The sequence below is a fragment of the Oreochromis aureus genome, linkage group 20, assembly GCF_013358895.1.
Source record: "Oreochromis aureus strain Israel breed Guangdong linkage group 20, ZZ_aureus, whole genome shotgun sequence".
NCBI classification, from domain to species: Eukaryota; Metazoa; Chordata; class Actinopteri; order Cichliformes; family Cichlidae; genus Oreochromis; species Oreochromis aureus.
In genome coordinates this window covers 33,455,799-33,481,983 of record NC_052961.1, presented here as the reverse complement: position 1 = coordinate 33,481,983, position 26,185 = coordinate 33,455,799, and the positions used below count along the sequence as shown (strand labels likewise).

Genomic DNA, 26,185 nt, shown 5'->3' with positions numbered 1-26,185 from the left:
TAGTTTTTAAAGTAGTTTATTCTGTTTCATGACAGTTGCATTGACAGAATCAAGCATCTCACAAATATTACAAGGGTTTTATATCGAAGAATTAAGAAAAACACTAAAATATCCTCAACTTTGTGAATATAACTATATACAGTGCTGGCAATGATTTAGTCACCATTGTTAATGAATCATACCTCTTTATATAAGGAAAAAAGCTCTCATATGTTTTGCTCACAGTTCCCACTCTATGAATGGCATTAAATTTGTCACAGCATGAAATCATGAAATCTTACATTTCCCTCAAAAAGCTCCCGTGACATCTGGGGCCCCTGAAATGCATTAGAACCACTCAAGTAGTAAACATAGCATTGCTTTTAGTATATGATTTACTATTACTGATCAACTACAGAAGAAAATGCTTGTTGTATTGTGCAAGAAATCTACTATTTTCAAGATGAGATACATAATGAAAATAAAATAGAGCAGTCATCGTTCCTTCACAAAAAAGAAAGAAAAAAAAGGCTTTTGTTGTTAGGAAGACACTTCCATTGAAGATACAATGGCGTTCAGATCATAAAATTAAAAATGTATAATGTGAAATGTACCTATGCACTGCTTTCTCAATAATTTAAGTAATAAAAGAGAAACATTTAGGAATCATCAAGTATCATTAGCTAAAGACCCTGAATTTTTGCATCTCTTCATATATATCAATGTCTATACAGAATATGCAAGAAAGATCCACTGCAAAAGGCACTATAAAGAAGTAATGCTGAATCCACAGCATAATGAAAAGTATAAATAGTACATTTAAGCACAACCAGCCAGACAATACCCGCTTTCCTGTGAAACACCACAGTTTTATGGGAGGATGGTGAGCAGTGGCAGGATTGCTTGTTTGATTATAGTTTTATCAGAGCTGGACACATTTTCCTGTGAACATCTGTGTTGTGGTTGATGGCTGGACAATGTGCGCTAGAGCATAACAGCAATCTCCAGGTGTTTGTGAATGGGGCCATGTTTGTGCTACCATAATATTTTGTGAGTGAGAGAGTTATGGTTTAATATGAGCTTAAAAAAAACCCTTCAAAGGCATTCGAATGTTAGGGACTGTACACAAATTACAGTGCTGATAAGAACAAAAACACGCAGGGCTATTTATAGTTTGTTTTTGTTTAGTAAAATAGTTTTCTGTCTCTTGCAAATTCGCCATTCTGAACTCTGCAGGCGCTCTTCACGTGCAGTGCATATACATATTACCCAGGAATCTTTTTTTCAAGGAACTAAAAGGTTACGTCATGCATTGGTTATGAAAGTCTAGACCTCCTTTTGGTTAGGTAAACTAGTCTGCTTGCATGTGGAAACGCTTGGAAGCACTATACCATCATATAGAGCTATACCACAAACTCCTCCAGTTCAGACAAGTTGGTGTTATTCTAGAAAACAGAAAGGTTGAAAAACGGAAAGCTCCACCCCTAAAGTTCCTGGAATCTAGAGTTCTTGGACTTTGTGGGGGGAGGTTTTTGGAGGTAAAATTATTTCCCTGGAACATGTAGACTACATGTAGACTCTGGTTTTGCAATTCCTCCAGAGTTCCTGGAAATACGCTTTTCAGGAGAGTCTTTCTGGTCCTTCTAACCCATGCCTCGCCTGCAAAATGAAGTAATGCAACTCACCCATCCCAAAATGTCAGACAATGTGTCCTGTGCGTAACATTCCTCATCCTTACAGTAATCCATGATACGTGCAGTCTGTAATAAAATGACTACAAAAAAATGACTACAGGTACAAATGACGGATGTATTTGTGCATCACTTATTATATCAGAGGCTGCAGATATAACAAACCTGTGGGACTATTAACAAAATTAAGAATCTTACATTGTGGCTGCTTCCTTAAAGAAAACTTTCATCCATCTATAATTGCTGTACAGTCCCTTATTACTAAGCATTATATGTTTATAAATTAGAAAGAGATTGAGAGGCAGATAGACAGAACGGTAGAGATAGTATATATGTGTGTGTGACCTGAGCTGCATTGCTTCCTGTAGAAGTTACAGTAGGTGTGAATGGAGGTGCTCTGAAACATTAGCCTCATGGCTGCTGCTGATACTGGCTCTCTGTGGCTGTGTAGAAATCCTCCAGGACGCTCTGCAGGTAATCAAAGGTGGGGCGGTCCTCAGGTTTGTTCTTCCAGCACTCCATCATGATGTCATATAGTTCCTTGGGACAGCTATCCATACGTTGCATTCGGTAGCCCTTCTCCAAGTGGCGGATCACTTCTGGATTGGTCATACCTGAAAATAATGGAACAAATAAAAGTCAAAAGAATAGGAGTAATGTAGGAGTAAGACAATCTAGAGTGCTGTGGTGAAGGTGATGGCTCATTTGATTTGTTGGTCGATGAACCACTTTGATTCAGACCAAAAACTACAGGATGGACTCAAGAAAAATACTTATGGAAAATCTCTGTCTTTGTTAATGGATAGGTTTATCTAAAGGCTATGGATAGCTTCTCCCTTCATGACAATAACAATCCAAACTAAGGCAGCTATGTTATAGTTTTCCACTCAAGCTGATTTGGCTGCAGCGAATGAACTTTTATTTACTCTTAGTTGTACTAAGAGGAACTCAAAGAAGTCACTTGTTAACCTAAACTAGCTTCCTACTTGTTATTACAGTATGGTAAGAATGCAATCTGCCAATGAAGCTAACAAGCAAGTGCTAGCAATACCTGATAGAAACAACTAGAGCACTTACACGTACTTTATACATACAGTAAGACAGGATTTGTTATTCAAAGCATGCCTCTGAAATTGCTGCTCCACCCGACTGTTGTCTACCTCAACTTTGTGTGTATCAGAGCAAGAACACTACTATTGTTCATCTTCTTTAATACAATATGTCTGTTTTTTAACATTCTTTAGATTATTTAGTGTCCTCCTTAAGAATAAAGTCTCGTGTTGAATATCTCTGGTAACCTTCTCACTTTTTATACAGCCATGTTTATATATTCAAAAAATCCCATGCTAGCATGTTAGCTTTATTAATTGTTTTAGTAGGCCACTTTCAACCAAGTAAGCTTCTCCTGTGTGCCAACTACTTGTGCAAATGTCTTGCTTTTCATGGGATTTGTGTCAAACTCTTGTGTTTTCCACTTACCGGGGTATGGTGTACGCCCATAGCTGATAATCTCAGTCAGCAAGATGCCAAAGGACCAGACATCAGATTTGATTGTGAAAGAACCGTAGTTTATGGCCTCAGGGGCTGTCCATTTAATGGGGAACTTAGCACCTGGTTGGAAATAATTGAAAACCCAGTTAGATTAGGAACTAATGTTGACAGTAAGACATCACTTGTCACCTAAGGATACGGATCTCCTGGTCACATGTTTACAATGTGCAAACCATGAGGTAAGTCGCTCTTATCGTCATTCTCTGCTTGTTTTGATATTTTGTTCTGATATTTCACTGACACAAAGTCATTTCCCTTTGATTGATGAAACCATGACTGCTGCTATTTCATCTGTTCTGGGACGATACCTGCCCAGATCTTTTGTAACAGGAAACATTGCACTGTACCTTCCCTGGCTGTGTACTCGTTGTCTTCAATGATACGAGCCAGGCCAAAGTCGGCAATCTTGCACACCAAAGCCTTATTGACCAGGATGTTGGCAGCTCTCAAGTCTCTGTGGATGTAGTTCCTCTGCTCAATGTAGGCCATCCCCTCTGCAATCTAGAAACAAAAATGACAGAGAACAAAAGATGGTGCCAAAAATTAATATCACTGGCAAGGAAACACTGTTCCCTTTTTCTTTCAGTTCATTTTACTGCTGGTAATAATAGCAACAGATATTTTGCTATAATATGCATGAGGATTCACATGGGTACTCTTTCCCTTTAGCACCTTTGTGTTACTGCTTGATAAGATCAGCCTCTCTTGCTATCTGACCAATAAACAGTCATGGTATGATTTAATCAAAGCAGGTGACCTTTTTCCCTTCCCCTTCTCTCTCTGTTCTTTGTATTTAATAGGAACCACCTCAACAGCAACAAATATGCATACACCCCCACGGATTAACTGCAAAACTTGGATGTCTCATTCATTTGTCCAGTACTTTGAAGGTGGTATAGTTGTTAGATGGGCTAGTCTGAGTATTTCAGAAACTGCTGATCTACTGGGGGTTTCCCACATTACCCTCTCTAGTGCAGAAGAGAAAATACCTAGCAAGTGGCAGTTCCCTGAGTGAAAATGGCTTGCCTATGGTCAAGTTAGAAGTCAGAGAAGGATGGCCAGACTGCTCTGAACTGATATGAAGTTTAACAACTTTAACCACTGTTTACAAAATGGTAAGCAGAAGAACATCTCTGAACACACAGATATTGAACCAGATGGGCTACTGTAGCAAAAACTACTTCATACTATATGCCACAGCTGTCAGTTAAAAACAGGAAACAGGCTGCAGGTCATGCAGGTCAATTGGATAACAGTATATTGGAAAAACATTGCATCCTTGGGTCAGAATTACGAATAAACAACATCAGAGCATTCGTTCTGTTAACAGTGCAGGCTGCTGATTGTGGTATAATGGTGTGAGGGATATTTTCTTGGCCCAGTTTGATTTTTTTAGTACTAACTAAGCATTGTTTAACCACCACTGCTTATCTAATTAAAATGTTTTTGCTAAGCATGACCATGCCTTTATGACTATAGTGTGTGTATCTTCTCATATCTGCTTGCAGATGATCTCAAAGCGGTTTTTAGAATATGAGTTCACTCTAGGCTACTCAAAAGACCTCAAAGTGATCAGAACTTAATCAAATAGAGCACCTCTGGCATGTGGTGAAACTGGGGATTTTGATCATAGATGCACTGCGTTAACCGCATGAAGCTGTCATGTCAATATAGACCTAAATCTCTGAGGAATGTGTCCAGTACCTTGTTGAATCTATGCCCCAAATAATTAAGGCAGCTCTGAATGCAAGTGCTAGCAAGGCGTAACTAAAGAAGCGGCTGGTGAGTGTGTATGCTTTGTGTTTACTGCTAAAGAAGTGACTGTTAGCACAAACTGGTGATATGTAGATAAAACTAAATAGGATTTAACTGGAATGGTAATTAGAGTAAACTAGCCAATCAGGGTAAAATAAGCACATATTCTCAAGGTACACTAGCTTCAAAGAAATGGTATGCTTGAAAATTTTAATTTATCCTGTTGATGTGTAACAGAAAATGTCTGTTTTTGAAGATTTACGTTCATTCTTAAAATATTCAGCATGATGGCACAATGTAACCTGTAAACACTTTGGTTGGACCATTTTGTTCAGTGTTACTGGTAGGCCAGTACCATTACATTACCCTTTAGGGAGTCTTAATCATTTTACTTTACTCAGTTTTACAGTTAGAATTTCTCACTGAGAACATAAACACAAGAGCTGAACCTTGAAAATGATTTTAATATTCGAATGTGTGCTTTGCACTGCATACAAGCACAAGTTTCATTTACAGCCAGAAAACCAGGGAAACAGGTGGGACAAGCTTGCAAATGCACCGGTACTAAATGTGACGAAGAAATTCTCACCTGAGCAGAGAAGTCAATGAGCTTTGGAAGCTGGACTCGGTTGCCCTCATCACTCTTTAAGAAGTCTAATAAACTACCTGTAGGCACACAAATGCAAAAGTATTAACATACAGATGGTATTAATTATTAAACTGATAATTATTATTATCACCCATTTTAACCATAGCCACTGCTTGTATTAGCTATGATCAGTTCAGTTCAGTTCAGAGCTAGCCTTCCTGATGAACTGATCATCAGGAAGGCTAGCTCTGTGGTTGGCATGAAGCTGGACACTCTGGTGTCAGTGGCAGAGAAAAGGACACTAAAAAAATTGATGGACATTATGGACAATGCTGGGCACCCTCTGCACACGGCCATAAACAACCAGAGGAGTCTGTTGAGTGACAGGTTGCTTCTCCCAAAGACAAGAACCAACAGACTTAAAAACTCCTTTGTCCCACATGCCATCAGACTCCTCTCTGGAGGGGAGAGGGAGGGGAAACAGGAGGACAAAGGAGGGGGGAACAACTAAGCTGTAGTGCCTCTTCACTTCCACTTCACTCTGCAATACTTTTTGTGCAATACTTTTTGTTAATAGTCAATGGTGCAATAAACTTTAATACTTGAAATGTGCAATTCCCTTGTATTCTTATTCCTATTTATTCTATTTATCCCTTTCGTATATTTTATTTATATATGTCTCTGTATTTATATATGTGTATATATATAATATTCTGCTCACGTTCTGTAACTTCTGTCGGTGCTGTGCTTTTGGAAACCGAATTTCCCAGAGGAACCCACCCGAGGGATTAATAAAGTTTTATCTTATCTTATCTTATCTTATCTTATCTTATCTTATCTTATCTTTTTCAAATGTTCTTTTACCTCACAGCAAAGAGCATCTCCCTTCATTTTTAGTGTAACATAGTGTAAACATTTTGGAATGTAAATGTCATGGGAAAACATTTTTCAAAGATGTTGCAGCAATCGCTGACATCAATCAAAATACACACTCAGGTACACACACACACCTTTCTCCATGAACTCTGTGATAATATAGATTGGCTCCTCTTTGGTGACGACAGCATGAAGTCGAACCAATTTGTCATGTTGTAGAGTCTTCATGAGGTTGGCCTCCATCATGAAGGCTTCCACTGACATGCTGCCAGGCTTCATGGTCTTCACTGCTACCTTGGTGTGTTTGTTGTATGTGGCTTAAAACAAACAAACAAACAAAAAAATTACAATTAGAAAATGGATTTCTATATAACATCACAATAAACAAATGGATTCTACAATGATGAAAATCTATCTCACCCATCCACACTTCTCCAAACTGGCCAGCACCAAGCCTCTTGTCCAGTTTGAGTGAAGATCTTGGGATTTCCCACGCATCCTTCTCCCATGGCTTTTCAGGTTTTGGACTCAAGCATGGGTTGGTCAGGGACTGACAGAGACCATCTCCTTGCTCTGTATGTAGCAGAATGAATATTTAGCAATTTGATTTTGTACCTCTGTGGTAGAAAAATATAAAATAAGAAATAATGCTATTGAGAAATCATGATGGTAGTACTCCTCTCAGAGCAATGCAATGTTCCACAAAGGCTGCCATATTAAAGTTGGCCAGCAGAGTGTGCTCTGCACTACTATTAGAATAATGTTTAATGGAATGCAAACTAAGCTGGAGTTGCTTGGCAGCCCCCAAGAAGTCCCAATGTCAGCATTTTAATGCAGACAGAAAAGAACCTAACAGTGCTATTAAAACACTATGAGCACAGCTGTGAAAAGTTCGAATGAGTCAGCACTGGACTAGAGCGTGAGATTTGTTCATAGTTAGAACTCACTCTTGTAATGGCTGACCAGCTCCTGCAGGGTGGTGAAAGTGATGCGGGGAGAGATGTAGAATCCTCCATTATCCAGTGTACGAATCTTATAATGCTTCACTGTGTCGCCGGACTGAGGATCATTGTCCCTGACAGACAGAGAGTAGCTGCCTGTGGAAAAGGAGAAACAGCATCTTATCCACAGGGAATTTCCAAAGCAAATTAAAGCAACACACAAGAGATATAGCTTGAACTGGAGTGTATTTTCTCTTGTTTTCATTTCCTTTAAGGAAGCAGAAAAAGCTGTGAGCATCACATGGACATTTCATCACAATTTAAATTTTATTCACGCTAGTGTTAACAGGAAGTCATGTGTCTAGTCTTCAGACACTTTGGAAATGTAGCATTCATTTTCGTGCATATTTCTTATTCATATTTCCTTTTATCGCTTCTATAGTTATGACTCTAAATGCTAACATAAAACTAACTAAAACTAACTATTAACATTAAAGCAATTAGCCCACGTATATACTGTCCTTTGTTACAAAGAAATATTAATATTATTATTTTAATGTACGATTTAGTCCATGTTTCAACTTTCTTCTCTTAGCCAGCAAAAGAACAAAGAGTGTCTTTCTCAAATATACATCACTTACCTTTGGTAGTCTCACTGTCTCGGATCATGAAGGATCCAATTTTGTTCCCAGGGGCCAGCAACTGCCTCTCAGCATCTTTCCTGCTTACGCCCTTAAAGAACCACCTTAACAGTAGGAAACAGATAGTCAGTACTGAAACCTTTTAGTGGCTATTTTTTACATGCCCTCATTTTACTTTCATATTGTGTGCTGTGTTACCAAGTTCATTTTCAGTTTAAAAACGTGACATCTAAGTATGTTTAAATATGTTTAGCTTACATAATGCTCATTTCCCTATTATCAATAATAACACTATGTCATATTATTCGTTTTACTAGCATGGTACACAAGTGGATGTGCGTGTGTGTGTTTCTGTTCAGTGTGAGTCTGCTTACTCCTCTGCCTCCAGAGTATCTTTGGCTACATAGTTACTGGGGATGTAGCCTTCCTGACCTGTGCTGATTAACATAGCTCTCCACCACTCGCCTGATCTGCAGAGAGAGTGAAAGACACCATCTGTAAAGACTTAACAGAAACATGACAAGTCAGAAGTGTCACAAGTCCCAAAACTAAATTTGGAACACGGAACAACCTGATAAGTCTTCAAACCGCAAATAATAAAAACCATCTTTTTTGTGGTTGAACTTACTCTTCTAAGATTTTCAGCTTATCTCCCTTCTTGAAGCCAAGGTCTCCCTCGTGAATGGCCTCATAGTCGTACAGTGCCATGGCAATACTCTCCCCTAAAGCAGAAAAAAAGAAAGCAGAGGAAGGCCTCATGCACTGCTGCTGTCATGTGCAGAGTAAAACTTTTTTTCATTTCATTTTTTCATTGTCACCTTAAATCTATGTGCATGAGGTTTTTGGCCAGTACTGCTAATATGTGAGAGCGACTGATTGTTCTGTTTGTTTCAGTGGGCATTTAAGCTAGCACTAGGTTCACCATTTTCTGGCTACAAGACTGACTTCCTTGTATGCTTGATAATAATAGCAATAGGGCTAGTTTGAAGGCCTGCGTAGTGAGGCAGTGTGAGGGGTTATCGCTCTGCACCCACACGCTGAGTCTTCTTCCTCTTTCTGGCATAAAAGACATAGCTTTCTGCATCTAACCAACACTGACCTACATCTAGGTTTTTTAAACGTGACATATTTGTTCTCATATATCTTTGACATATATTTGTGATGGCAAGGAAAACACCTGTAACTGGCTAAACGTGCTACTTTAATAAAAGATGTGGAATGAAGTCCCGACATGTTAGTGTTGCTGTATGTATAGAGTGAGACTCACCATCTGCAATGTTTGCATTGGAAGGCATTTTGGCCTGTGGAAAGACAGATAGATAAAAAAGTAAGTTCTTTCAAATAATAATTTCAAAATCTAAAAGAAAATCTTTTAAAGCTGTAGTAATTATGGCAAACCCTGCACAAAACACTAACAGGCAGTTAAAAATTGGACTTGTTGTCCACCCACTTCCTGGTGGTATTATGGTGTCACATCATTTTAGTTATTCTCTTCAAATTCAATAATAATAAACTACTGTAAAATTTGAATGAAATCAAAGTAATCTGAAATCCAAAAAATCGGGTTATGAATTGACTGTGTGTGATGACATAGCTTAAGTGCTGTCGTTAACCACATGCCTCATGGCCAGAAAGAAGCGGCCCATTGCTGCATGTCTTACCCTCTCTCTCTCCCTGCTGTCCTCTCCATCTCCACTATCTCTATCCAATAAAGGCAAAATGCTAAACAAGAAAACATATAGTATGGCATATCTCATCTTGAAAAAGCACTCTGAGGGAAATTCAGTAATCCAGATCTGGATTAATATCCCCTCTATATTTTCTTCTGTTTCCTGATGGAAATATTTAGCTCTTTATTTGCTGAAAAGTTGTTTTTCTACATCAGTTGTTTGCAATTTGGTGTTTAGAGTTTTCAGTTATAGGGGCTTTTCTCTGTGACAACTCACAGAGGCACACAGTGAACATACACGCAATGAAATCACTTTAATCAGTCAATTACATTTTATTTATAAAGTGTCAAATCATCTCAAGGCATCTTACATTGGAAAGCTTGGATCATATCTCTGTCCATCTATACATTTTGATGACTCTGTGAGTAAAATGAATATCAAAGGAGCCCTCCCTTTTATTATAAAAAATTGTGTAAAGGATATGCTACCCAGGATTCAAGTTTGACAAATGTCCTATAGATAAAGCTTGATCAATTGCTTTTCTTTCATTGCAAATGTATTTATTAGTTTCAAGCACATTAATGTGCTATTTCAATAAAATAATTGATTCTTATTCGACATGGTTTATGTTTTTAAACCCCATGCTGGAGGCATGTTACTGAAAACACACATTTCAAAGGAAGGAAGGACTTTGTCATATCAAATCTAGAAATCTAAATGTGGTGTAGAGCTAATTTTGTTCGAGGTTTCTGACATTTAAGTCGGCTCTTTGTGTCACACAGTTTTTGACACAAAGTGTTTATTTTTTTACAATGGTAAAAATAAACAGAGTTATGTAGAAACCAGGCATGTAGATGTAACATCTGTATATTTAGACATCTTTAAAAGAATACTATGTGCATGTCGAGAGCCGACTTATCCCTTTTCATTCTACATCTCCTAGCTGACTGCTGTGCTCTGCTTCTGCTTCTGTTACTTCCTCTTTCTTGACTAAGGGTGAAAGAGATGTTATAGTCAGTACACAGGAAACAGTAGCCGGAGGAACCGCACTTACCGACCGCAGCACTGCTGCTTACCCGTGCCACAGATCAAAGTCTGGCCGGTATGCAAACTCACAACAAGTCACAGGCTCAAGTTAAGAGTGTGTGTTGTCACGCATATATCCTCGTTGAGCAGCACAGGAGAAGTGACTCCTATCACTTCTGAGTCAGTGAAATGTGTTCTTGCTCTTCTGTATCACTAAAGTAAATACTTGTAATATGTTATGAATCATAAATATTTGTCTTTTAAAGCCAAAAATCTGTCTGCCCCTTTTATTTGGACCAAAACAAAAAATGGAATGTACTTTCTGTTTATTTACTACAAATATATTTCAGTTTGATTCTACTTTATGCTTGCAAGCTACTGCACTTATTTACCAGCTGTTGTTTATTTTAAGACGTCAAACATTAAAACAAAAGAGGTACATTCATCCAGCACTTCTCTCAAAAAGATTACATTATGTGAAAAAAGGGAATGCACATATGAAAAATAATGGTATGTTATCATTTTCAATCTGTGAACAACCATTAAGTTAAAAGCCACTGGGTTAAAGTGCCCAGTAGCATTAAGTAGCTACAACAGTCACTCGCTAGGGGAAGTTGCGTATTCCTCGACTGGTTGGTGAGTGGCTGCTGCCTTTCACTGGCCACAAAGAGAGTGCTACAGCGCGCAGCACCAGTTGTCTATAGGTTGCACACAAGCTGCGATTGTTAACCTTTGGGTGACTAAAGCGATTGCCTGGTGACCAAAGCAGGGGTTTTTTGGTGCAGCACACCAATCAATCACTTGTCAACTTTTTTTTATGGTGGTTACAATAGGGTTACTGAGCTGTATTGATGCTTTCATAATGACTGCCTCCAACCACTTGCATATTGGTTGGAAAATACAAATTTTTCCTTTGAAAAAGGCCTGTGTGACTGGGGCCTAACCTAATACTAAAGTAAATAATGATCAGAAATTGGTGGTAGGAGCAAATGGGAACATAAATGGCTGTCTGTCTCTGTCTCTGTGATGGACTGGTCACCCGTCAGAGGTGTACCCTGTATCTTGTCCTATGACAGCTGGGATAGACTCCAGTCCAAGTTCAATCAACAATTATGGTAAAATTATATTGCTAATAGTGTGGTGAGTTAGACCAGTAAATGTTACATTTAACATTATTTAAGTGCGTCATCTAGTAGAACCTAACATATAGCCAGTGGCGGTAATAGAGGTTAATTACAGGCTAACAAAATGAAACACTTTATGTTGTAACATAAATGGACTACTTACAGCTTTATTCCCAGAGTTTCCTGTGGTTGGGTCTTTGACATAGTGGGCGGTCTGTGCTCGGTTCTGCAGATCATCATTACCTGTTCCTTTGCTGTGAGGCTCTTGCTCCTTTTTTGAGCCCACACAACCCATGGTGAATTCTGCAAGGTAACAACAGGAGGAGAAACAGCAAGATGTGAGAGCTTGGACACCAGCAATATTTTTCAGGGTATTTGCCCCCTAAACCTAATAACTATTTGTGGAACCTTTGGCAGAAAAAACAGCAATCAAGCATTTGTAATAACTGCCAGTGAGTCTTTTACATCACTGCGGAGGAATTTTGGCCAGTTCTTCTTTGCAGAATTGTTTTAATTTAACCACATTGGAGGGTTTTTGAGCATGAATGGCCCGTTTAGGGACAGTTACTTTTACACAGCATTGTATTGGTTTTATTCAGAGGAGAGTGGAGTGTACAAACTAAATTAATATAGTTTAGGAATTGTGGAATTTTTATGTAAATATAGTATCAAAAACTGCAACAAAAAACATGTTTCTAGCTTTTCTTACACAGAAGGAGTTAGGATGTTTAAAAAGCACAACATTCATAATAAATGTTTAAAGAGTTAGCTAGCTTGTAAGCTTAATAAATAATGTCTCAAATGACCTTTGAGAGAACTACAGAGGATTCTTTGCTTAGTTAAAGTAAAGCCAGATCCTTCCTTGTAAATATAAGCTGAATATTCATTTGTTTACAATCATTAATTTTTGTTTTTTTTTACTTCCAAATAGGATTGTCCACACATGAAACAACTAAAACCAACCAATATCTTAGCTTATCACAGCTCACAATTAAACCTTATGTATCATATTTTTGCTATGTGGATAAAGGAAAAGAGAAGTAACTCAGGGGGGTGGCTGAGGTGAATGGATGGGCCAATGTTACTTTGAACATGGGAGTCTCGACTCCAAACCAAAACTCAGCATTACTTATAGTGTCTAGAAAATACTCTAATCTTACAGCTAAACTTCCTGTGGGTTTCAGTTTAAAAACATTAATGGGTTACTTATAAACTCAGAGTCAATGTCACTAATCAAGTCTATGAAATTCATAATTGCTGCTGAGTGCAATTGCAGCATTGGATACTTCCAATCATACCCTTCAGTAACACTAAGAACTATGTAGTCCAAATAGGTGTCAACACAGGAAGAGACTAGGAGCAATGTAGTCATCAGAGACCATAAAATGTAATGTTACTCACCATTCAGAGGTGAGGCATTCCACAGACTATCAATGAGAGTCAGGAATATTGCTGACTGACAGTATGGTAAATGCATGAGAAGGGTACCAACATCTAAAATGTCCATTAGCCAAAAAATTGTTTACTAAAAACTGATTAATGTCAAATCTTTGTAGAAGTGGAGTTTCATTAAAACTTTTCTTTGGAGCACTCGTATATGTGGCTACTACCACAGTCGGTAGCTTTCTTTTGTAAGAGACACTCTGATCTTGATAGGACTTCCTGGTAAAATAAAGGATATACCTCTTCTTGTGATTCTTTAATAAGAGGAGCAACTTGCTATTAGCTATTATTCTCATTTCATTTTTCGAGAATTTTGAATTTGCACATGTTGAAATCCTAACTTTAAGTTATGTTTAATACAGACCTGAACTGATCAAATATTGTTGATGATCAAAAACAATAATGGTATGAAGCTTTGAGGTACATTAACTCAGTGGTCATCATTGGTGATGGCCTAATGATGATAATAATTGAGCTCTCACTGGGTTAACATTAAGCAGATTAATCTTAGAGTAAAAAGGCATTTGTGATGAAGTCCCTTTGACATTTTATTGGTCATTACATGGGTTTAATCAGTTGAGGCTCGGCTGAGAGCAGACATTATCTCAACCCAGTTGCTCTTACTGTAAATGTACTGTGAAATTTCTCTAATAATGGGTGTGTAAGGTGGGAAAACAGCATGTGAAGATATATGTGTCACCACAGATGGTAGACTGAGAAGAGAAAGATGCCTTAAAACTCAGATGACCGTGAGTAAATGTTTTTGATATACTGCAGGCTTCTGCAAACTCCACACTACTGCTGTTTGTTCTGAATAATTCATATGTTCTCACACATGTTCGTGACTCACTTGATGATGTTTGCAGTTTTGGCAAGTAAGTCTTTCTGTGTCATGTGCCAAGAAAAAGAATTTCCACACAAGTCTCTGTTATTCATCTGTAACATCTAGGGAATGCATCCCTGTATCACACTGTATCAGCACATGTATGTCTGTATATGTAAATGTGTATGCAGATAAATGGAACAAAGTTTTACAGGAACAAGAACAAAGAGAGAGTCTGTGATAGGAGATGGACACTGTGTTTGATAGCACATGCACAGATAGAGAGGACACAAGAGAGACAGCTGTTCATGTCTGATCTCTCGCCACCTCAGAGAGGCAGATTATCGCCCTGAGCAAAGGAAGCCTAAACAGAAAAGCCACAAAGCAGCAAAAAACATCAGCGGTTATAGAATTTTTCGTGTTTTCTCCAACTGGCTGTTGATCTGTTCTGGAAACTGCAGATTATTATGGCCAGCAATCATTACCGTACTGTCAATTATGTACAGTGGCGAGCAATGGAAAATGTTTAGACGCAGGAAGTGGTGTTACTGAGGTCAAAATTGGTGGCGTTAACATATTTACTTCCCCTTTTCTCTGCTCCAAACCTTGTTCCTCTTCAGATGTCTACTTGAGGCCTCTTTGACTTCTATATAAAACTCTCAGTTCAATACCTCTAGATAATGAACGGTCATGCTGCCGCAGTTTTTACTGATGCAAAATTAAAATTAGCAAAACAGTAAAAGAGAGAGTTTGACTCTGTGAAAATGCAACTGTCAGTGTCTTGTCCACATGTGACGCACCTACAAGACACTTCAAAGACAAACCAACATGTCCACACAGCCTGAATCAAAAGAGCCAGCAAAAGGACCACTGCAGTGGAAAAAAACCTGAGTCCTCAGGCTGGGATTTTGGCGCATGAAATCCTAACAGCGCTTCATATAGCAGCATAATTTGAATATCAGTATATCCAGTGATAATATCCTAAATATGTCTCATCGCCAGTACGCGCAGAATCTTTACAAGAGTATAATATCAGTTTGATTGTGTGGGTGGCAAGTTGTTGCTGTGCCCTTGCTACCAGTATGTGAGAGCCTTAAAGCATCACAGTGACTTTAAAAACTTTAAAAGCTGCTTATCCTATGCAAAGTATAAACACAGGAACTATTTTTTCAATTACATCTCTGTAACACTCAATAAATGCAATAAAAAGAACAGCAAAACATTTTTCTCCAAGAGTTATCTACTGCAATTAAGCTCTAAAGTTAAAGACAAGATCTGTTTTGCAGATAATTCAAACTGGTCTATTTGCTAAAAGTAGCTTATTGCACATATAGTGAATGGTTTACAGGATTTTTCACTCAGGCAATGAACTAGAGGGCATAAAAGATTAAATGTGAAGCATAAATGAATGAATAAACCTGTATTTGGTCTAATGGCCTTTAGAATAACAAAAAGTCAGATTGTGCAGAAGTATATGGGAAAGCAGATCTCTGTAAACACTTTCACGAGCAGTGAATTATTTGGATAATTTAAAGTCTTACTAAAAAAATAATGTTTTTCATAAGGTATGGGCCCATTAGAGTCAGAAAGACAGATAAAGCTGTGCATTGTTTAGAGCGGGCCTTATTTTGTGACCCGTAGCTATCGCAGTGCTCCAGGGTTTCTCATTCAGATCCAGCACTTCGCTTGTCATGTCTGGTTTCAAAATGGCAAGATGGTGACGGTTAAAATGCCCCGCTAGGGCCTCACAATGGGGCCACTTTACAGCTGTGCGCAACATTTTTAGATCTAAACAAACTTAAAGGCAGCTTTATAAACCCTGTTTATGTCATAAAATTCTTTGTGGTAGCAAATGATTCAACATGCTGTTAATCCCAGTGCTTATACTCTGCCCGTACATTACAGATGCATAGATGCTACTCTTCACTGGAACACCTGGGAAAACAAATCCACTAATGACTTTACTGTAGCTTCTATTCGGAGCTTTCTGTCAATGAACATGACTGACAGCAAAACTGTGTTAATCCTAATGGACTGTGCCTCCAGGTTATGAAAGCTGGGAGTGTGAGGATTATCAGTTCTGCAATAGAAAGACCTTGGATTCCCAAAAACCTGAATGTTGTATTTTGTTAAAAAGAAAAACAAATCTCCCAAAAAAGCTAACCAGTCTCAAATAATGAAGTTTTCGAATTTAACCACAGTGAACGTAACGTGTTCATCCACTCCATCATTATGGATTAGAGGGGATGACAACTCCTCCTCTCATCAGAGAATTTCTCTTTTTTTTCAGGTGTTTTCTGAGAATTCCGAAAATTAACATAAATATTAAACATACTGATTAGAACACACTTGTTTTTTGAAGAGTATAAAAGAAAAAAATGACAATGATTGCTTAACATGAAGCCAACTGAGTTGAACTAGCAAAAAGAAAGTATTTCTAAAGACTACTAATTAACATATCTTGCTTTGACAGTACTTAGGAAATACGAATATAACCGTGAACAACACCACAACCAAAGTGCGTGAAGTCATTAAAAAAAAAAAACACACAAAAGTCTGAACTGATGAACTTCAGATATGCTGTTAGGCCTCCCACATACATTTATAAATAGTTGCCATTTCTGGATCTGGATCCATTTTGCTAAGGGGGTCTGACTATGGCTGCTAACCCATTTCTACCTAATAAGAACTTAATGTTATGTTACCATCTTTAGTGCTATGCTAGGCGAAATAATAATACATTTTTCTAACTAAATTAACAGAAAGATGTTGTAGTCCTAAATAAACTATACATAAAGAAATGAACAAACCACTTTACAACAATGTAATTTCATTGTGTCATGATGATCTTGAAAGACCTCTGACCACAGACATGTGGTGCCACTCCCCTGAACAATATGGCAAGTATACTGAGATACTGTTCTTATAAATAGTAGAGGCCAAAGATGCGTCTGTGTATATATATATATATATATATCTGGGCTTCCCCAGATTTAACACTTCATGCTGAGGCAACTGACTCCTAGAAATAAACTTTATAGTCATTGCACTGACACAAGTGTTTAATAAATATTGCTATATTATTCCACTAAATGTTAAACTATTGATTTTAGATTCTAAGAATGGTCTTCATAACAACAAAGTAGCAATACAGTCTAATTTAAAAAAAAACAAAACAAACTTGTGTACATAAAGTAGGCTAGCAAAACAAAACCACTACCCTCTCGTCTGTTATGATTCTCACACCTACAAATTTTTACACTAAATGTGAAGCACAGACCAGAATGGAAACAAAACTACATCTGTAGTAGTTGTGAATGACTCGCCACCTATTATTCATCTACTTCTGCAGCAGACAAGGAATGAAGCTCCTAATTAGTGATTCATCTCATCAAAATATACAAAAATGAGTGGTAAAAGAACATGGGTCCTGTGTAAATGTGAAAGTGTATCAGTTTCTGTTTTGTAAAAAAATAAAAAACTTGGTTAAAAAAATGCTTTTATGGCATTTTTGTTTTCACCTTTTACTGGGGATACGAAAGACAAATTCATGGGAAAATTCTTATGCTTTGACTACGCCATCAGTTTCAGTTCTGTGCCTATGCTGTTCTCTCATTGTTTTTTCTCCTCAGCTCGTGGCCGAGACCACATCAACCTTCAAAAAAGCACTACCTGGAACAATGGCTTTGTTAAACCCGTAAAGTCACCTTGTTTCTTTAACAGTAAAATCTTAAAAAACACATGGCGTTTAATGATAGAAATCCCAAATCTATATCTAGCTATCAATCTCCACCCATCAAAAACATGATTTTTATCACAGCAACAAAAGATAAAGTGTGGAGTTTGACACTAGGTTACGTCCCAAAATACTTTTTGGGAAGTACACTTACTTTCTTGTAAAGAGTTAGCAGGGAGTTTTCTATGTGCTCAAGTTAAAAAGAGGCTATGGCCAGGAACCTGTAACCTTAGCATCACGACTGGAAATTGGCTTAAACAAATAGCATAACTCTGAGTCATCATATATATATATATATATATATATATATATATATATATATATATATATATATATATATATATATATATATATATATGTATATATATATATATATATATATATATATATATATATACATACATACATACATATACATAGCCCTAAGATAAACAGCCAGTGATGACTGGAACACCGTATGTTGTACGTTACATTTCAGTTCAAAACATCACAAATTGGAGCTCTGTGGAAAATTATCATGAATTTATGATTTAATGTAAATGTCCCACTGTAATCACAGCCAGTATTTTTTTCATTATCTTTTCTTTTAAATAAATAAACTGTATTTAAAAAAAAATGTTTTCTCTGTTTGTTTTTTGCTGCATAAAATAATCATATGGGCACTGATGGTTTGACAGAGGAGACTTTTCTTCATCCTGTATCTAATTTAAACACCACGGCGGCCCTAATAAACAGTCATTAAAACACTTTAAAGGCAGACTGCACATGTGCTAAAGGAGACTTGATGAAGACGATAGCATGATGAATTTGACTTCATTATCTGAGATCAGCTTGGCTCATCTACTTTAAAGACACCACTGACTGTCAGCAGTTTTGACCAGACCAAGTAAGGCTGCAGTGGCAAAAACCGTGTACTGACTTAACCAATGGTGGGATTTTTTTTTGTCTTTTTGCTTATGAATTCAATTTTTTTATTAGAAGGAGGAACTTATAATTTCTTCTTTCATAAGTGATGCTGGAACACTTTAAAATAAGCACTTTGTTTTTCAATAGCAACGTCTATAATACGACATCACTTCTGGAAAACATTAACCATGTCTTTCAGAAGAGCAGTGCTGCCTTTCAAATTGTGCATTTTTGATACGAGATAAGAAAACATATAGGCTCCCTAGCAAGTCATTTACTTTGATAATACCAACTTCTGAAAGCATATAAGTGAGGGTTAACCTTATGATTACGAGCTCTGATTGCAGCTACTCAATGATATAAATATGCAGACTTTAAAGAATTTGTAATGAACAATTAAACTAAGATACTTATTCAGTAATATCCTATATGGATGTTGACAGTATAACACCACTGTGCCTTCTAACCGACTCAAACTCTATGGCTGATAGTGTAAAGGCCCAGCTCAGAATTAGCAAATGATATACTATGCAAATGAGTGCCACTCCTAACACTAGGCTGTGTATTCATAAATATACGTATCCGTTTTATAGATCCTATTAGACTTGCAGTTGGAGCCTATCTGCTTCCTTTACCTGTCTGAGAGGTGACAGGTAAACAGGTGAGCATGGTATCAGGCTGGTTTAGTGCTCATGGCTTTAAGGAAGTATCTCATTTATTATCCTACATTTAAACTAGTCTGCTACAGCAACAAACATGAGCAAAAACTCTCTCAAGGGACAGAGGAGTGGAATTATTCATGCGTGCCTTGTTGGGCGGCCTTTCTTTTTTATGAAAAAGCTGCCAAGCTGTCTTTGTAGCTGTTTAGTACTGCCTCAGGCCATAACAACATCACCTGCCAGCCTGGCAAGGGACCAACAGAGAGAAAGACAGAAAAAGAAAGAAAGAAAGAAAGTTGACATTGTGTGAGCCTGGTTGGTTACTCCTGTGCATCTGTGTATAGTGCTGGCACTCAATAACACCTAATAAATTTGGCTGATAAGACACATAGCAATCAAAATGTGATAAAACGAAATAAAAATAGATACTTTCTATATGAACAAACTATTTTATTTATGCTTTGATTCTTATTTTATTATTATGTATTAGTATGACAGGTTTGGGTAACAAAGTTATAATCTGTGTAAGGTTGCACTTATGAACTTGCACTCTTGAAAAGAATATTTAGTTTAGGTGGTTTAATGTTATCCGTCATTAATTTCTGACTTCTCAGAGAAGTCCAATGTGTCAGCTCAAATTTGAATATTAAAAAATTGAATTTTTCCTTTGCCAAATAGATAACTAGAGAGATATTTTCTGTTTGTTTGTATTAAACAAGTTTTCAACAGATTTCTAAAATGTTTGTGTTTTATTGCTTTTATGACCTGTCGTCCAGTAAATCTTGAAGTAAGAGAGGATTTTCTTCTAACAATTGATCTTTCATAGATCAAATGACTGTAGTCAGGTGTACAACATTTTAAGAGGACTTTTTTCTTATTGACTGTTATGCTGTACAATTCTAGTGGTCGATGTTTATTTTAAACACTTCCAAAGTTTCATAAAAAGACCGCTCAGGCTTCAGACTGCTTCAAATACTTAAAAAAAGCTGAACCGTGAATCACGCAAAGCTGCTCCAGTAGAGAGATGACTGAAAAAACACAATGAGCAAGGGAGGTACTCTCACTTATATGATGATAAATATAAAAACCGGTTAGTCGTCTTATTTGAGAAGCTAAAATCAGTTAGCAGAATATTTGAAACCATGTTCAATAAATTTAACACATTAAGTTCAGTTGAAAAAAAAAAAACAACTAAAAATTTGCATTATTTTTTCCACTTCACGGAGTCACTTCTTCATCTGGCATGAAAGAGTTACAGCAGTGGCTACTGGGGACATTTTGTACCCGATAATCCTGCACCCAGCGACTTTATAGGGCACTGACTGATTTTCAGTTTTCATCTTTATCAACCAACAAACAACGAATACTTAACATATATTAATGTTAACACATTTGAAGCATATACACCAGCTTTCCATCAGGAGGGTCTAGTCATTAGTCAGTCTGAGAATTGTGTTTCCTTTCAAACTAAACTAACAAACTAACTCATATAAATGTCATGTCAGGATAAATGTCAGGAAAAGATGTAAAACTCGGTATCATACTATATACATAACATACGTAACAGATCAATTCCACTTAGACTGCGTAATACATAAATTTGAATAACAATTAGCTACACAAGAAAATATAATTGTTTCATGTTTTGTAATGTAATTAAAATAACTGGGTTGCAATAACCCTTTAATTTTCCGTTTAGACCATTTTCGAAAAATGACGCTGAAGTGACTTCAGGCCTATTAACGCAAGACAAGACGGGGTATTCAGCTCTGCTAAGTACTGTGATGTAATATCGGCATTTCTGCGGTGTGTCTAACACCTCCGGACTTTCTTTTAGTGCGAATCTATGGGGTAAGAGCAGGAAAATACAAATAATTGTCTTCTCCACACTGCAATCATATTCGTCGTCTTCCTTTAGGGGCTCTGATTTTAAACCCATTCAATGTTTAAATTGAAAGCTGGTGTATAAATAGAGAACAGAAGTGAAACTAGTCTTGTTTCTGGTTTAGTCTAGATGGACATTCTAAAAATAACTCCCATGCACCCACTCACACGCACTGTCACAAACACGGTAAAGTACTTCAGACCCTCGTTTTAAAAGATTTTCACATTTAGAAAGTGATGCGGGACGCTCTCATAAAAGTGCTTTACTGCTGTACATCCCTGTAACACGGCCCACCGGCTCATCATCGCAGTTTATGCACCGTGACTTCTGCAGGCGGTGGCTGTCAAGCACCGTGAACTTCCTCTTTTTGGAAGTGAGCATCGCCTTTATAAAACTAAAAACTTGTGGATGGTCAAACATCCACTTTCCAAGTCTTACATAATTTTATTGTAACCGTTTTATTTCCTACCGTCATCTTTTTTTTTTTTTGTTAAAATTTGTACATTATACCCTCTCACTCACAACTCAAGCGAACACACAACAGGACACTTACCGCGCTTTAGTCAGTCGCTTCGACTAGTATCTCTTTGGTTATAAATGATCTTCTAAATTAGGATGAGCGGGTGTCGAATATTCCTCATTTCTTTTAAGTGTTTTCCATCCCTTCCTAACTCGTGTGGGTCATCCCGGATATGTTGACAGGGCGGCGGAGCACAGCACACTGGACTTGCAGGAGGAAGTTTAAGCTGTACGCATCTAAGGTGGGGAAAAGAGGAACAAGCTCACACCAATCGTGCTCTTGGTTTCACTGACTGAAACAGCCGCTGGTGCCTTTGATACTTTGATGGACTCCAGATCAGAGAGCTACCAAACGCAGGAAGTTACATCAAGTTTCTTAACTACTGAGAGTTTGTATTTCCAGTTCAGTTTACACACTTGATAACGTATCCTGTGTATTTGCCATATTTGGATTAAAAACCTAATCCAGGTCAGATGGAAAAAGGTGGCTGAGCACAGGGAAGAGTGGATGGATAGGTTCACAGATGCGAGAGGCACATTTGCATGATGTACGGGGTGGCTCTAACAGGTATTCAAATAGTAGTTTGACAGCTATCGTGCTCAGCAGGTCGTTCTGGGGCTGGAGGCAGGCCAGGCAGCAGAGGGAGGAGGAGTAGGCGGTTCAGCCCCGGGGTAACAGCAGCGGCTCGGCATTAACACATGAGAGAAAGCTCCCAGCTATAATCCTTAATCAAGAGTCAGGATTAGATTAGAAACGAAGTTCCCTCTGTCTCTGCGGTGATGAACAGAGACGGGAGGTGGAGGAGGGGAATCGGGATAAGAATAAAAGGGATAACATTAGTAAAATAAACAGAGAAAGGTACAATAAGGGCTTAGGATCGAATGAAGATGATCCTAGATAAAAACAGGGATGAAGGATTAAAGAGGCAGCTGCGGATGACCTGACTTTGTGACTGCAGATGTAGTGAGCCTTTTCTATTCTAAGGTACAGGCTTCACTTTGTGACTCTCAATAACCTCAGTGAGAAATGTTCCTCATTTAGCCCGTGAAAAGCCAATGTTAAATTATTAACCCAGACACAGTCAGAGTACACTGATGGGTAATTTGTTAAAGTGTTGTGAGGTTGCAATATCTTTATTGGGCCTTTCCATATGCAAAAAAACAACAACAAAATAAGCCAGAGTGAGCTTTATCTAATAACACCAAGCTCACACACCCTGATAGATTCATATGAAACCTTTAGGGAGAAATGACTACCACCACAACCAAAAAAAAAGTCCAAATTTCAATCAACAACTTCTTATCTTTGCAAAACCTTTTACTTGTCATTGCTTCTTTTTCTGATTGCATGGAAATTTTGGTGGCCTAGCATGAATTCATTTCGTTAAATTCTGTGTATTTATTTATTGCAACAAAAGTCACGTCAAAGTATTTTAAATTTTAATATAAATACTCTATCAAGACATATTTTGAGACCTGTCCAGGCTGTGCTTTGCCCACTCTTGGGACACTAAGTTGGATAAAGAATTAAGAAAACGGATCAGTGGTTTCCCTACATGCAAGTGCTGGGCAACAGTGCTGGAGCCCCAAGTATAAACCTTACCAAAAACGAAAGTTTAAAGCCTAAAATTAAAAGTAGAGTCCTAAACCCAAAGTGGGAATTGGTTCCACAGGAGAGTTTTCTCATAGTTGAAGGCTCTGTCTCCCATTCTGTAGTTGGAAACTCTGGGAACCACAAGTAAGCCTGAACCCTAAGAGAAAAATGCTCCGTTGGGATAATAGAAAAACACACAATAGAACACTATGAGAAATGGATGGGGCTCCCTATAGAGCACGATTTCAATATTATTGAAACTGTGTGGAATCATCTTGACAGAGAACAGAACAAAATACAGTGGCCACTGAAGAGCTTTAAAATGTTCTTCACAAAGACGGGGAAACTATTCACGCAGACTACTTAAAGAAATTACAAGACAGCTTGCCTAAAAGAGGTGATCAGAGCAAGTGTTAACTTTCAAGCTAAATATAATTGTAAAAGCTCTGTTTTTGCCTCATATACTGTATTTTCATGTGTCCTTACACATATTTCAATAAATGCCTGTACCAATTTCCCCCTATCATAGCAAAACATAAAGAAATAAAGTGTGCCTCTAGACTTTTGCACAGCATTGTATATTTCACGAATTGAATGGACAGATTTATTTTAACCATGTATATTTTCTGTGACCAGTTTTGGAGTCCCTGCAGAGGCTCTCTTCTTGTTATAACACAGTTCTTCATTCCACACCATCAGCAGGTGCTCGCTATGGTTGTTGGAGTTCTCTCACTAATATTGTTGTACCCTTAGCCTATAATATAAAATGAGATGATGCTAAACAAATGCAGTTGAATTAATAAATTGTTGCTATCTGATCAAACATGGATGAGATCAATTCATTCTCCATGGAGCCATGCAGACTGTTGTCTTGGATACTACACTCCTCAACCGCACATTCAGTGTCCTGTTCCTGAGGTCTGTTGCTATTTTGCATAATTGTAATTTCCCTGTTCTGTGATCTTTATAGATTTCCTCCTTATGCTGGTTATTTTTTTACATGGGTTTTGAAATAATATTAAACAATAATTCCAATTTATTCAAACCCATCTTGTACCCACACGTGTGTACTATTTAAACTCAGGATGGCTGCAGGTTACAGGTTGTCACTCTGTGGAGATGGGAGGTTTGGGGTAGGGGGAGGTAGAAATATTGCAAAAAAAATTGCTCTTACTAGACCCCTATCACTTGCAAACAGAGTACAGAAGCTACTTGATGGCTACTTGATGATGCAACATACTCTTGCAATATACACTTATTTACTTACTGTGAATAATACTGTATCGGTTAAACAGAACACAAAGGTATAATTTTAGTCATGTCTGACCATGCTGATGATGGGGAATGGGAATGATGATATCGATAACATATGTTTTAACCAATCCTGCATTCTTTTCAATGTCCACCAGGTGGTGATGCTTGTGGTTGCCAAAACAGTTCCAGTCCTATACAGGTCTATAGGAAAAGAGCCATCTGCCTTGACCTCTGTAAAAAGTGTCATGATGAGTTTGTCGTCTCAGTCTCTCATTTTTGGTCATACTTAACAGAAAATGCCATTAATTTGAAAAATTTGTTTATTCTAAGTATAAAAAAATAATAAAAATAAAAATAAAGAAAAGTCATCCAATATGTCCTCACTGCTTTAATGTCAAATCCACCCCTCACTTGTTACATCTGGTTTCAAAAAAGCAAAGTGGTGAAAACATTCAGCTCAAGGCTTCAGCAAGGGACTTCACAAACAATGAATGATGCCACAGTGACTAACCCTAGTTCTCTTAAGTCTATTGATTATTCAGATCAAAAACCCACACAGGCCAATTGTGATCACTGAGTGTTTTAGGGCCTTATTCAGATTAAATAGAACAAGATATAAAGCATTAACACACATTAAAAAAAACAACCTTAATGACCTTAATACAGTGTAGTTTGGACCTGGAAGCAGGCTTTATATGTTATAACTTAGTAGTAGCTCAAGTCTATGTCCCTGTTTTCTTTACACGCTTGTGAGCAAACAATTTCAGGAGAATCAGGTTTGCATATATATATATATATATATATATATATATATATATATATATATATATATATATATATATATATATATATATATATATATATATATGTGTGTGTGTGTGTGTGTGTGTGTGTGTATATATATATAGATAGATAGATAGATAGATAGATAGATAGATAGATAGATAGATAGATAGATAGATGCCATGAGTGAATGAGACATCGTTTCACTGATCCACACCACCAGGATATACAGCAACGACATTGGAATGTCATTCAGATTGGAGAAGTGTAGTTGGATGATAACAAAGAGAGGGAAGGTAGTCAGAACTGAGGGGATTGAACTACCAGAAGGCAACATTGCAGACATCGAGGACAGCTACAAGTACCTGGGAATCCCGCTGGCAAATGGGAACCACAAAGAGGCAAAGAGGCCGCTAGGCAAGTCCTGAGGAGTCAGCTAAATGGTAAGAACAACATCTGGGCTGTCAGCACCTACGCCCAGCCCGTGATCAGGTACCCTGCTGGGTTAATAAGCTGACCAAAGGAGAAGATAGAAGCCACTGACATCAAGACCAGGAAGTTCCTAGGCATGCCGTCGGTCGTGGCCATCTTCTTGATGTACTCGTGGATGTTTGTTGTCTCACCCTGGACCATGTTACTGACACTCACTAGTCCCCGTCCTCCTTCTTTCTGCTTAGCGTACCCCCTCAGGGTGCTGGACATGGGTGACCGCATGCTCAGTGAATACCTCAGGCAGCAGA

General features: G+C 37.7%; 1 protein-coding gene across 1 annotated transcript; it reads right to left on the bottom strand.

The window, feature by feature from the left end:
- Positions 1-22,114, bottom strand: hck (HCK proto-oncogene, Src family tyrosine kinase). The gene is made up of 13 exons (XM_031733889.2): positions 21,849-22,114; positions 12,007-12,146; positions 9,291-9,324; positions 8,652-8,745; positions 8,398-8,493; positions 8,024-8,127; positions 7,389-7,538; positions 6,862-7,014; positions 6,576-6,758; positions 5,566-5,642; positions 3,569-3,722; positions 3,150-3,281; positions 1-2,284 (listed from the first exon to the last, which is right to left on the bottom strand). Exons 2-13 carry the CDS (start codon positions 12,136-12,138, stop codon positions 2,082-2,084), a joined length of 1,512 nt encoding a protein of 503 aa, XP_031589749.1. The 5' UTR covers positions 12,139-12,146; positions 21,849-22,114; the 3' UTR covers positions 1-2,081.
- Between the last annotated feature and the right edge of the window lie 4,071 nt (positions 22,115-26,185).